Source organism: Pagrus pagrus (genome assembly GCF_965226575.1).
Source record: "Pagrus pagrus genome assembly, chromosome: 7".
In the NCBI taxonomy this organism is placed as follows: domain Eukaryota; kingdom Metazoa; phylum Chordata; class Actinopteri; order Spariformes; family Sparidae; genus Pagrus; species Pagrus pagrus.
In genome coordinates, this window is record NC_140191.1 from 3,609,572 (window position 1) to 3,621,944 (window position 12,373).

General features: G+C 43.4%; 1 protein-coding gene across 4 annotated transcripts in view; it reads left to right on the forward strand.

The window, feature by feature from the left end:
• Positions 1 to 12,373, forward strand: part of sema6cb (semaphorin 6Cb) — a 169,321-nt gene that overhangs the window by 149,052 nt on the left and 7,896 nt on the right. For 2 of the 4 annotated variants that reach the window (XM_084357221.1, XM_084357220.1), the window contains one exon: positions 3,015 to 3,170. The exons of 1 other annotated variant lie outside the window; for it this stretch is intronic. In XM_084357221.1, coding sequence (XP_084213347.1) covers positions 3,015 to 3,170 — 156 coding nt within the window. The remainder of the gene's footprint in view (positions 1 to 3,014; positions 3,171 to 12,373) is intronic. One more of the 4 variants, XM_084357222.1, reaches the window with a different exon arrangement.

Consider the following 12,373-nt stretch of genomic DNA (forward strand, 5'->3'; position numbering starts at 1 on the left):
AGGGGAGGTATTAAATGGTACACATACTGTATGTTAGACCCCAAAAAGTGACCAAAGTCCTCCATCAGTTGGCGCTATAATCAAGGTGAACGCGTTTTGGCCGGTAATGTTTGTAAAGTTGCTGAGTAAAAGTTGCCAATAAAAGCGATGGCCAAAACTATAAATAGAATAAAGAATACGACCCAGAACATAAAAAAAAATGAATAGTTGTTTAAATATCCTGGAACAACATATTGATCCTCCACCTCCTCGCTCACTGGTACTTTATGTGGAGAAGAGGCTCAGATTTATTCCCTTATATGCCCACAGAGTAAATGTTTCTGCACTTTACAACTTGGGAGGTTACAGAATATTTTATTAAGGCGGCTGAATGGCCACCTCTCCTTCTCAGCCAGTCTGACAGCGTAAACATTGAAGCCATTGTCTGAAGCATCACTCCTTTTGATGGACCAGGAGCTCGGCTGGCCAGCCTGCCTAATGCCCTGTATCAAGAAGGATCATCATCCCTGTCACGTCCCATTACTCCCCCGCTGGCCACGCCGCGCAGCCCCTGGCATGGCCGGAATAGAAATGGAAAATGCCGCCAAGCTGGCCAGCACTCGGATAAGATTGAGGAGGCGGTGTTCAGACAATTTTCTAACACTGCAACATTCAAAACTAGTCATTTTCAATCAGATAGCTGTTGGCCAGCCTCTGTCGCTTTAATCTACACAACTAAGCACCCGCCTCAACTTTAGGAGCGTTTTTTAAGACTTGCTCAAAGTCAGCTCCCTTTTGTCACTGCACAAATTGGGACACTGGGGAGCTAATGGCAGTGGTTGATCCAACACAGTGATGAGTATCGTCACTGAGCCCATCATGCTGGAAGATGTCGGCCATTACGCCTCAGCAGAACCATCCATCCTGCAAGTCCCTCGGTGTCTTTCCCAGAACAGAGGCTACTTTGTCTGCCAGAGGCTCCGGCCCGGACCTCAACAGTCCCACAGTGCCTCAGTAGTCCGCAAAGCCTCCCCGCTGGAGGAATTACCGCTCAGTCGGTAGCGAGACTTGATGAGCGACGCTCCTGCTTAATCCTCTCACCACCCCGACGCTCCACACGCAGTCAGATTCTGTCTCTGTTGTGTTTTTTTTTGGGGTGTTTATAGTTTTTTTTTTACACAAAAAGCCTTTTAAGTCTCAGCGCTGAAGATCAATTATCAGCTTTCCCAAACAATGAAACACCCCATATGCCGAACAAAGCTGTTGTCACGCAGGGGCTCCGTTCTGTGTTCGAAAGCACACCAAAGGCAGGGACGTTTTCTTTCTTCCACTTTCCTGTCACCCAAACAATCGCAGCCAGCAGAGAGGAAGGGCGTGAGACAAACGCCTGCCTGTGTAGGTAATCAAATGTTCCTCTTTTTTTTGTGTACTTTAGCAACAGAAAAAGGAGCAGATACAATATGATCCTATGTGCACACTCAGAATAACACAATAGTTATAAATTGAGGTAATGATGAAATCCTGGAGCTATTGTCCGAGGCGCCGGGGCCAAACACCCCCTGGTGTACGGTTTTAATTTGCCCGGCGCAGATGGCGAACTGACGGGGCACCTCATTCAGAGTGAACGCTGTCAACTGGCTCACAGTGAGAGGGAGAACAAGCCCTTTTCCTCCAGTCTGGGTGTGAGATCTGCAGAATGCTAACATTATGGCTGGCTTATTAGTGCGGGAGCCGAAGCCAATAGCAGCATGCTGCTCGTCGGACCTCAAGGACAACAGAGAGCTAATAATGCAATCAAGATGTGGAGTGTGTCATCAAGATAAATACGTTTGATAATACGAGGCCTGTGGCAGCTAATGCCCAGCGTGTTTTCTTGGCATATGTTTGAAACGATTCCAAACGCGGCCGTCATAATGTTTGCTCGTCTGCCTCAAGGTGACGGAGTTTCCTGTGAAACAGCTCAGCTCAGGGTGAGGTAGTGGAAAAGAGCTGTGGTGGAGGGGAAAAAAAGCCACCAGTATCTATTTCAACTTATCTGTGAAAACACTTAACAGGGTGGACGCAGAGGAGTTTTAATGGTGATCATGCACGGGAAAAAAAAGGGAAGACGGGGAGATTTTTCTGTAAAATAAGATGAAAAGCAGGATTAAATGATTACTGAGGGAAAGCCAGTCCTTCTCTCAAACCCTGATTGACCCAGGAGTTAAAACTAGAGGTGCACAAATAAGGGAAATGATAATAAAATTGAAATTGCAGTATCCAAATAGTAGAAGCTGCAGTGTCTTAAAGGTAAAGTTTGTGACAAACCAGGATTATAAAGACGTGCTGTGGTGCTGCAGAGATGTCCTGATCTACAAATCTTGTTCTCATCATGCTTTTAATGGTTTCTTTCAGTGAAAATGAAAATGATAGTGCAGAAATAGTCATTCCCACTAATCATGAATCACATCACAATTGTAATATCTGTCATAATAATCCCAATATGATTTCTTCACCGTATCACGCAGCACTAGTAAAAAACCATTCAAGAATGTATTTTATGAGCTTAGTGTCACCTTAAAGTCTCCTCTGACAAACTGCCAGATAGCTCGATGTGACGTTTAAAGAGTCACAAACCTGCTGTGTGTTTTTAATAACGGCAGCAAAGCAGGAACGTATTGTGGATGATCGTGGATATGTCACAAATGCCGAACTCACCTGGAGAGTCCGAGTGTGGGTATAAAGTACGCCGCAGCACTTGACATCACTGTGTGCTCGTGTGTGTGCGTGTGTGTGAACTGACGGGTGAATTAAATTGTGCTCTGTGTGCTCATCATGTTGCCCACTATCATCACTGGGTCTTTATGTTAACGGGTGACGCTTTTTTTTTTCTCCCCACTCAGGACTCACCACTCATTTCTCTGAAGTTGATTGTCCGGGCTGATTCACATTTCACTAATCACTCACTCTGTCGCCCCCTTCCTCCTCCTCCTCCTCCTCCTCCTCCTCCTCCTCCTCCTCCACCTCCTCCTCCCCCCCCTTCGTCACAACCACAGGGAAGACCACACCCACAAGCGCCAGCACAACCTATCATGGGGCGGCATTCCCAAAGGAGGCAGGTGACCCTGAAAGAGGTACAGGTCCTGATGGCCCTCCCCCAGTGGGGGAACAAGGGTCACCTGACTCGGAGCCAATCAGTGTGGAGATGGAGGGTAAGGGGGAGGGATGTCTGTCCTCAGTGAATCTGCAGGGGGATTGCACTGCTGGGCCCCGATCGCCTCATCGTTACACTTCTAACCAGACTGACCACTAACAAGAAATAATCTTTAAAAATGTGTTTCACTCTGGAAGAACGGTCTCCTGTTTTCAGCCTGCATGCCTGCTCTGAATCAACTCAATCATCCAGCCTGCGTCTCCATAGCGATGGCACTCATTTCAAGCAGTTAATCTAAAATTGACAGCGGAGACGAATTCAAAAATCAAATCATTTTTAACATCCTCCATTCGTGGTTTGCAATTTTTCAAAAACTACGTTCTCTATGCAATTTCTGATAATGACGGATGTTGAATAGTCGCTGAGAAAAACGAGTCCCGACCAGTAAAAAGCAGACGGCGGCAGCTGCCGACTATTCAAGAAGTCACGTGATGGGTTTGCATGCTAATACGTGATAATGTTTCTTCCAGGGTGAAACATCACTTTCATTAGCTCACTAACACTTAACTCACTAGTCAAAACCAATCTCTCAGTGAACGGAAAGCATTTGCTGATCGATTTTCTTGATCCGTACGCTTCATTAGTGTGCGTTTACATGACGAGCTTCACTTAACGCTCCCACTGACATTAAGCCCTTTTTAAATGGAAGAGCGTCGAAGGATAAGTGTTCGATATCACCAAGTACCGCTGCGGCGACTTTCACTTAAACTGAGATGAACACGGTTCGGAAGAGTCTTAGAAGAGGATGTTCCCGTCCTGCTATGTTCAGCCGTACATCCCAGTGTGCTCAAACACAGCCGGCCAGGAATGTGTACGATTTAATGACTTGAAATAAATACTGCATTGGCTCTAATTAACTCCTCAAATTGAGTAGAGAACCTGAGTCTAAACAACACTGCTCCCACGTGGCCCCTCCTCATCTTTTATTTAGCTCGTCAACACACACAAATATTCCCTCAGTGTTTTCCGACCACACTGGAAAAAATGCAAAGCACAAAGTCAGGTGGCGTCTCCTCGTCTATGTGACCGCGCATTTACATTTATGATTTCCATTCCCATTTGAGGGAACGCAGCAAAAGTCACTTCCCTGTGCGGCTAACGGAGACTCTGAGAGCGTAGAGTCAAAGTACCTGACGTGAACTTTCCAGCCTGACTCACTGCTGTAACTTAACGAAGTCTCTCATTAGACGTGTTTCTATTAGCATATTTTATTCACATTATGAAGTATCGCATTAGAAAAGGTTAATGGATGATTTGACGAAACTTCCGTAATTCTGCAAAAGTTTTTCGGCCTGCTTAAGATGGTTTTTAACTTTTTTGAAAATGAGCTTAGTAGGAGATGGAAACACCTTTTCCACTCCAAGAGAAGAAGAAGATTCCCTCGTAGACGGCCGAGTCGACTGGTTTTGTTTCTTCCTCTTCGATGTTTATTGGCAGTTGCTTCCAAATCACAGCTCCACTTCTTCTTCTCTGTCTTCTGACAAACTACTCTTTGCATGTCTTGGCTAATTCACTCCAAACTAGTTGATGGAAACACACCTAATTTTCATTTCCTTGGAGCATGTGAAACCTTTTCCCGAGGGTATCTGTCCCCTATTTTAAGATAAGTGAGTATCTACTACTGATGGTGATATTAGAATATGAACCGTTTTTTGACTTTAGCAAAGTTCAACCACAAAAAAAGAAAGTAGATTTCCCTCCAAATATTCTTGGCGCACCGCCTTGATTAATGTGGCTTCATAACATGAAAATGAGACCAAAAAACTATTGACTGCACGCTGGCCTTTTCCTCGGGGGTCGCAAACACAGACAAACAAAAATACTGAAAGCACCAGATTTAATGACGCATCCAATTTAATATCCTGCCACTCAGCTGCCTTTTTATTCTGGATCGCTGGTGACAGTCTCTGGCTCGGTTCAGTCACGGCCACTAAAAACATATGAATCAAAGAATCGACTAGATAAACTGTTTGTTCTGTTAAACATCGGAGAATAGTAGAAAATGTCCCAGAGCCCGAGGCGACGTACAGAAAATTGCTTGTTTCATCAACATTCTGACAAAGATATTCAAATTTGCTGTAATGTACGACAAAGAAAGGCAGCAGATCGTCGCATCACAGAAGCTGGAAGCTTCAACTTTCTGGCATTTTGATTAGAAAAAAAAATGATTTGAGTCATCGTTTCAGCTCCACAGACTATTGTTGGGCCTGAATTTGTGTAATTACAGATGTCAAAGTGAATCTGAATGAGATTGACTTCTGGAAATGAAAGTTCAGCTCTCTCTTCACACATTGTTAAAGGCATCGAACCTGTAATGTAACTCTTCCACAATGACACCGCACCATCCAGCTACGTCAAATAAATGACATGACCTATAAAACTCCAACAAGCCTCTAAATATTTAATCACATCTTGATCTTTATAGGCTCGAAGTCTCATTAGTTCTTACATTTTTAATTTGACAGTTGGCACTCATACTGATTAACACTGCTAGCTTTCAAAAGTAGGAAATTTAAGACAAAGAGCTACAAAACTGTGTTAGGAAGTGCAACCAAACGTCCCTGTGAACCTCTAATCATCATGTAGAAGAAATAAGAGCAAGGGAGAGAAAGTTTCTGGACATATTTCCGCTTCTGGAACATATTCCTGAACAAGATACGGTTCATTTGGATGAGATTCAGGGAGGAAGAGGCGGCACGAAGCAGTTTTTGTCCTCGACTTGCTGCTTGCTTGCGCAGGCACCATGTCAGAAGTCCATAAATCCTCAGCAAGTAAAAGAAGCTTCCATTCACGCAGACAGACTCTCTGGCTGCAATGATGAGCTACTCGGGCTCAAATGAGAAAAGCCCATAACAAATAAATAACCAGCAGGGGCCTGAGCAAGGGAGCTGGACACCAGGGAGGAGGGGAGGGAGGGGGGTGTAGGAGTAGGATGTAATAGAAACAGCAACGCAATCTATTTTCAGCCAGAGACTGTGATGCTGCCGGTTCAATCAGAAGAGTCGGGCGGGCGGGTTGATAAGGCGGGAGAGGAGCTGGTGTGGAAGTAACGGCGTCACAGTTCCAAGAGGGCGTCCAATCTCTCTCACTTCCTGTCCATTTCTCACCACATATCTGCTTTTGTGTCTGAACCTTCTGTAGAGGCTCTGCAGCCGTGTCACAAATCTCATAGCTGCAACACGGTGGCAGGAAGACAGAAGCACACAGATAGTGGACAAAACACAGGACGGCCAATCAGGAGAGAAAAAATACCAGACAAAAAGTTACTAAAGACTCAAGTTGAATAGATACTGCGACCTTGACATCGCCCACTGGTGCGTGGACTTCTGTGTGAAGCCTTAAGTTTGGCATGATGGCTGCCATCTTGTTTTTTTAGAGCCAAAAGTGAAGACATTTGGACAAGAGTGTGGAGCTGGGGGAGGATGTCCTGATTGGATCTGATTGAGAACCAGAGGACTAATTTACTGTGAACCACTGTACACTAAAGATCTGTTTCACTGCAGATGTTTTGACACGTTAAAATGTCCCAGTAAGCCATGACAATGTGACGAGGACCAGCAGCTGAATGGAACCGAGCCTTCACTATTTCTATGCTTTTCCTACTGTGACAAGTCAAAATGCCTGTTAACACAAGCTTTCCCTCACACCAGTTATAGTTAACTGACTAAATTGAACTTATTGTCTTGTTAAGATGCAAAATTGTTACAAGAAAAAAACAGTGATTTATATTAGATGTATTAATTTGTATGGGTTCTTTTACTGAGAAGAATCTGGAGGGATGAATTTAATATTATGGCTCACCAACTTTGTCCTGCAGAGCCTCACTTTGGCCGTCCCTCCTTTAAAACCAAACCAGTTAGTAAGCCAGTATTTACTCGCACTGTTTTTGTGAGGCTGTGGAAGAAAAGTCCACATTTATTCTGCGTGACAGGTGACACGATACGACGGCTCAGAAAAGTTCCCCAACTTCCAAGAGTTTCCCCGTCAGTAAACATCCCTCAACGATCACATCAGTAGAAGTAGACCTGTAAATCCACTTCATCCATAAATGTCAGCGAGATATAAAATCTATAAGCAAAAATCACAAAGGCAGCCAGTCACTTCACCTCACACAGCCTGTTAATCCTCACCACATTTGTTTTCTGGTTTTATGCCGCTCAGTTATGGACAGCTGAAGTGAAATATATTGGCTCACATGTGGGCAGCTGCATTACATTATGTAAACACCAGGGAAGACTAAAAAGCCAGGGCAGGACACCTGTTGACCTGCTGCTATTTAGAAAAATGCCAGCAGTCAGGTCTGTGCTGAAGCTGCTGCTGTCCGGAGGACGCCCACCTCTCCTTTGTGTGTGAACATTTAGCAGAACTGTGTTTCACAAGTCTCCTGGTTGTGGACCTCTGGTCTGTTTTCTCCGCTCTCCTGCCCTCTATTGTGATTTGACCTTTTTCCCCGTGACCCCACTGCATATTTAGGTGAACTGGCGTGGGCTGCACGGAAAAAAAGCCAGGCTAGCAGCTAATTTAGCTGACCCAGTGAGATGGCTGGATAATAGAATCAAGTGAAGCAGCCATTTTTCAAACTCATTAAAACACTACATGAGGAGAGCAGAGAGTGAACTCGGGTTGAACCTTTTCCATGAAGAAGGGCTCGACGTCCTGCGGGTGCCATCGATGCCAGCTAGTTTTTCCAAAGAGTTATTTATACATCCAAAGAGCACGGCAACAGACACCGCCTGGATCATCCAGTCACTGAGAGGGCGCAGACTGTGTCCCCTCTAACCACTATCATCGTATCTGCTCCTCACAGAGGCTTCAGTCCAGATCAGGATCAATATGTCTTATGATTAATGTTGTAATGTCTTTACCTCGTAATAGTTAAGAACAAGGTAAAAAAAATAACACAAATATATGACGTTTAATATTAAAAATAACTTTCTGAAACAGCAAACGAGACCATCAGCGAGAAGATATAGTTATTATTAACGCCTGTGCTCTGGTCCGATCACATATAAAATCACATATCAATACATTACCTCATCGCAATCCATCCTGCGGTCTCTCCGTCACTCGCTTACGAAATAAATGCACGCTCCGCCGGCACGTGCCAGCAAGGACATTTGCAACAGCAAGGCGCTGGTGTCGGACCGCTTTTGTCAAAAGGTGCCGCCAGAATCAACAAAAGCTGAAAGTTCCTCGTTCTCACTTTAAAGCAAAAGTCAAGAAAGTTATAATACAGAATAATAAACGTTTCATTCGTCATGAGTTAAACTGAGCAGCGTCAATGTAAAACTCTTTCCCAGAGTTTCACTTTCCATTTAATTTTAACAGCAGCTGTCACTTTTTCAAACAGCAGGCAGTGTGTGAAGTTGGATTTTAAAATATTTAATACATCTTTAGATCAGTCCGGGTCAGACCGAGGCTGCACATCCAGAAACATGTTCATTATGACGGTTAAACAGAACTGCTGGCTGTCGGATTTAATTCATCTATGTTGACCCTGCTGGCTGCTCTTACATGATTTATCACAAGTCAGGCCATCGTGTGCACACACACTCACACACACTCACACACACATTTGCTTCACTTTTTGAAACGTTGCTGCCAATTTGAACTCCCTGAGTCATCGTCATGGTGTAATGGCGCTCATTAAAGGTCACACAGAACTAAGCCATTTTTTCCCCTTCGCTCCACTCACCAGCACTTTACTGCGTTTTTAAGTGACATCATGTTTTACTACAAAAACACACACTGCAACGTGCTGTTAAACTAACTTTAAAGGCATTACACACACGCCGAATACTTCACTTTCCATAACCGGCTCATTTAATGGCCCTTTATTCCGTGTCGGTTATTAAAGCTGAGCTCAGTGTCAGGATGGAGAGGCGTCAGCTCCGAGCGTCACGGCGATCCACGGGGGCCCACAGTGATCAAATCCACCCACGCAGTCGTCCCGGCTGCTATAACCCGAACCCCTTACCCTTAATCTGTCTCATTGACCTCTGGGGAGTTTTTCTCCCGATTTACCTGCCTGTTTTTTCTTTCTTCTTTTTCCTTTCTTTAGTTGGTTGGACTAACCCTTTAGCTGTACCTGCCTCCTTTGTTGAATTCTCTCTCACTGACCCTTCTTCACTGTCTTTTTATGATCTGCCCTTCTGGTTTTTACAGCCGATGGCTGAAACTGTTGCGCAGGTGTTTGAGTGACCTGCGAGCAGTTTCTTCATCTCTTAAAGCAGCAGTTCACTCCAAAGACAGCGAGTATGTGACATGATAGATGTGGGTTTTAACAGGAAGACAGAGCTGTGAAACAAAGATTATTGGGGTAAAATAGATGCTACACTTGTGGTTAAAGGAACAATTCACCCAAAAAAAATGTAAGTTTAGTTACTATCTCATCATCTCAATGCTGATGGAAAAGTAAGGTGAAGTTTTGTAGTTCACAAATAATTTCTGGAGCTTCACAGCAAAACAGCGCTGCAGCGTTCTCCTAAACAACTGAAGCAGATGGGGACTTGTTTTAAAACGTAAACCACAACTGGAAACAAAAAATATAAATGGCTCCATACAAGTTGTTGCTGCAACTCTATTTTGTTGTGAAGCTCCAGAAATTGTTTAATAAGACTTTCCACCAGCATTGGAGTGGTAGATAAAGACTGAATTGTCTTTTTTTTGGTGAACTGTTCCTTTTAAGATAAATGTCCATTGTTATTAGGAGTCCAAGCTTCCTCTCCTTTTTTTTTGTTTGGTGCATGTCCTTCATGTGTTGCCAGTGATGAAGCTAAAACAGCAACACCGAGATGAATGTTTAAAAATGTTTCACCGTATCTGTAACTGTTACCTGACTTTGGCGTGGACTGTCTCTTTAAGTATGTTGGTAAAGCAAAGATCCTTCCAGTGTCACCTTTCCCCTCTCGATGACATCACAACAGGTGGAAGTTTGCATTGGAACCGTTTTGCTTTACCGCCCACTGAATGGCAAATAAACAGCTGCTCCTTTTAATTTCTCTGATTCAACTGCATGTATAGAACGAAAGAAAAACACAAAGGACGTCACTTACTGCATGTGCTCTGCCTGGTTTTAATGGCTTGTGATGATTACTCAGATGCTCCTTAAAGGGTCGGTTCACCCAAATTACGAAAAAAACATGTATTCTTATTCAACCTGAGGGGTATTTATGTTTATATTATAGTTGTTATTATATTAGTAGACATTTGCTTCCACACAAAACAAATGTTTCTTTCCATTAATAGTTTTTGTTTTGGTCATTTTGTCTGTAGAAATTAGTTTCACTGAAAAATAGTCATGATGACGTCTGTTGATTGTTTCTAGAAAGACGTGCTGCTTTTGAGTTTTGACATTTTTTATGCTTAAATTATTATAAACTACATCCTGACAGATACTGGACTTTTGGGGCCAACACCTTTTTTATAAGTGTGTAAAAACATTCAAATTTAGCTTTATGTCGGCAGGTTTTCTTCAAAAATACTGTTAGTACACAGAATATACACATAAACACACAATTTTTGCAAATATCCCTCAAATGTGGTTATAAAAAATACGTAGTGGAGACATGATATTTGTGTCTGTGAGAAATGAGAAGATATGTTTTTGATAATTTGAGTGAACCACCCCTTTAACCAAACCACTCTGCTGTCTGAGTGTTTGAATCGATATGTATGCTGCTACTTGACTTGCTGCAACTTGACTTTCCCTTCAAAGCGCAGGTGTAAATATTGAAGGACTTCATACAGACAGTGTGCTTCTGATTGCCAGATGCCACAGCACGCCTAATTTACCAGTATTCAATCAGAGGCTGTAATGAAATCTATGCTCTCTATGCATCAGCACACCTGGAATGAAATGCAGTGCTCATTACCACTACTTTTCAATTGGAATGGATCTGTTACATTACACCATATCACCTTAGCTCGTGTGCATATATTAAACCGCATCCAATTGGCTGAGCACTGAGGTGGAATATTATGCAAATTCCTAATAACAAGTGTACATGATTGAATTCACTCAGTCAACAGCCAGAACCCTGCACACATCCAGCACATATACCCAGTGTGTGTGTGTGTGTGTGTCTGGGTGTGTGTGTGTCTGGGGGGGTGTGTGTGTGTGTGTGTGTGTGTGTGTGTGTGTGTGTGTGTCTGGGTGGGTGTGTGTGTGTGTGTGTGTGTGTGCAGCCACACCGACACGCACGGTCATGCTCTGTTTGCTAACCATGTCTGTCAGTGCACAGACATCAAGTATTAAAACTGTCAAATGACTAAAGCTCGCAGGAAGCCGGGCAGAGCTGCTCTGCCTTTCAACCAGGTTTTGTTAGAAAAATGAAAATAATTCATTTGTGTCCATCTCTCAACCTCAGGGTGTCTTTCAGGAGTTAAAAAATTGTTATTTTTAGTGTGGAAGAAATAAATCTCCAGCATTAGCCGGGATAATGCTCCCCCATGAAGCCCGGGGCCATTTCGTCTCGTCGGCTTCTCGTTGGGATGGAGTAGCCATTAAGGGAACAATTACATGCACTTGTAAGCTCGCAGAAGCAGAAACTAATTAGGGCTATTTCCGAACGTCTTCACTCGATGCGAAAAATAGAACACAAGTTGTTCTCCAGGTTACAAAGCATTTTAAACGCACCCTTGAGAAAAACCCTGATACAGTGTAGAAAGTTACAGTATGTGCAAAAAGAAAAGAAGTTGCTCCTGCTGTTTAAATTATTTCATATCTGACCTTGAAAGTGTTGAAAGTAGCTGTTCCTTCCTGGCTGTGTTTTAAATTCCAGTTTTGTAGAGTTTCTGAGTCTGTAATGTGCTGCGAGAGATGCAGCAAGAATTTTCCTTCACAATTGAGCAAGTAGGGAACTTCAAAGTGTTCAGATTACTGGTAATTGGTGTCATGGAAAAGCTTATGGCTACTGTGTTGTTAATGAAGTCGATTTAAGATGTCTGTGGGAGCCGGCAAAGACAGCAGCCATTTACTTAATCACTCACATGCTTAAGAGAAGTTGTCACTTCCATTGTAATTTGTTTTCAGACTTCGTCACCTGCAGCAAAAAAAAATAAAAACACTTTATTCGCCCTCATGCAAAAACCCATCGCCAATTAGTAAGCCGCGGCGCAGGCGACGCCATGTAAAACTTGCCTGTTTACATAACCTACCGCGCCGTCTATTTTTAACAATATGGATGCAATCACAGAGCG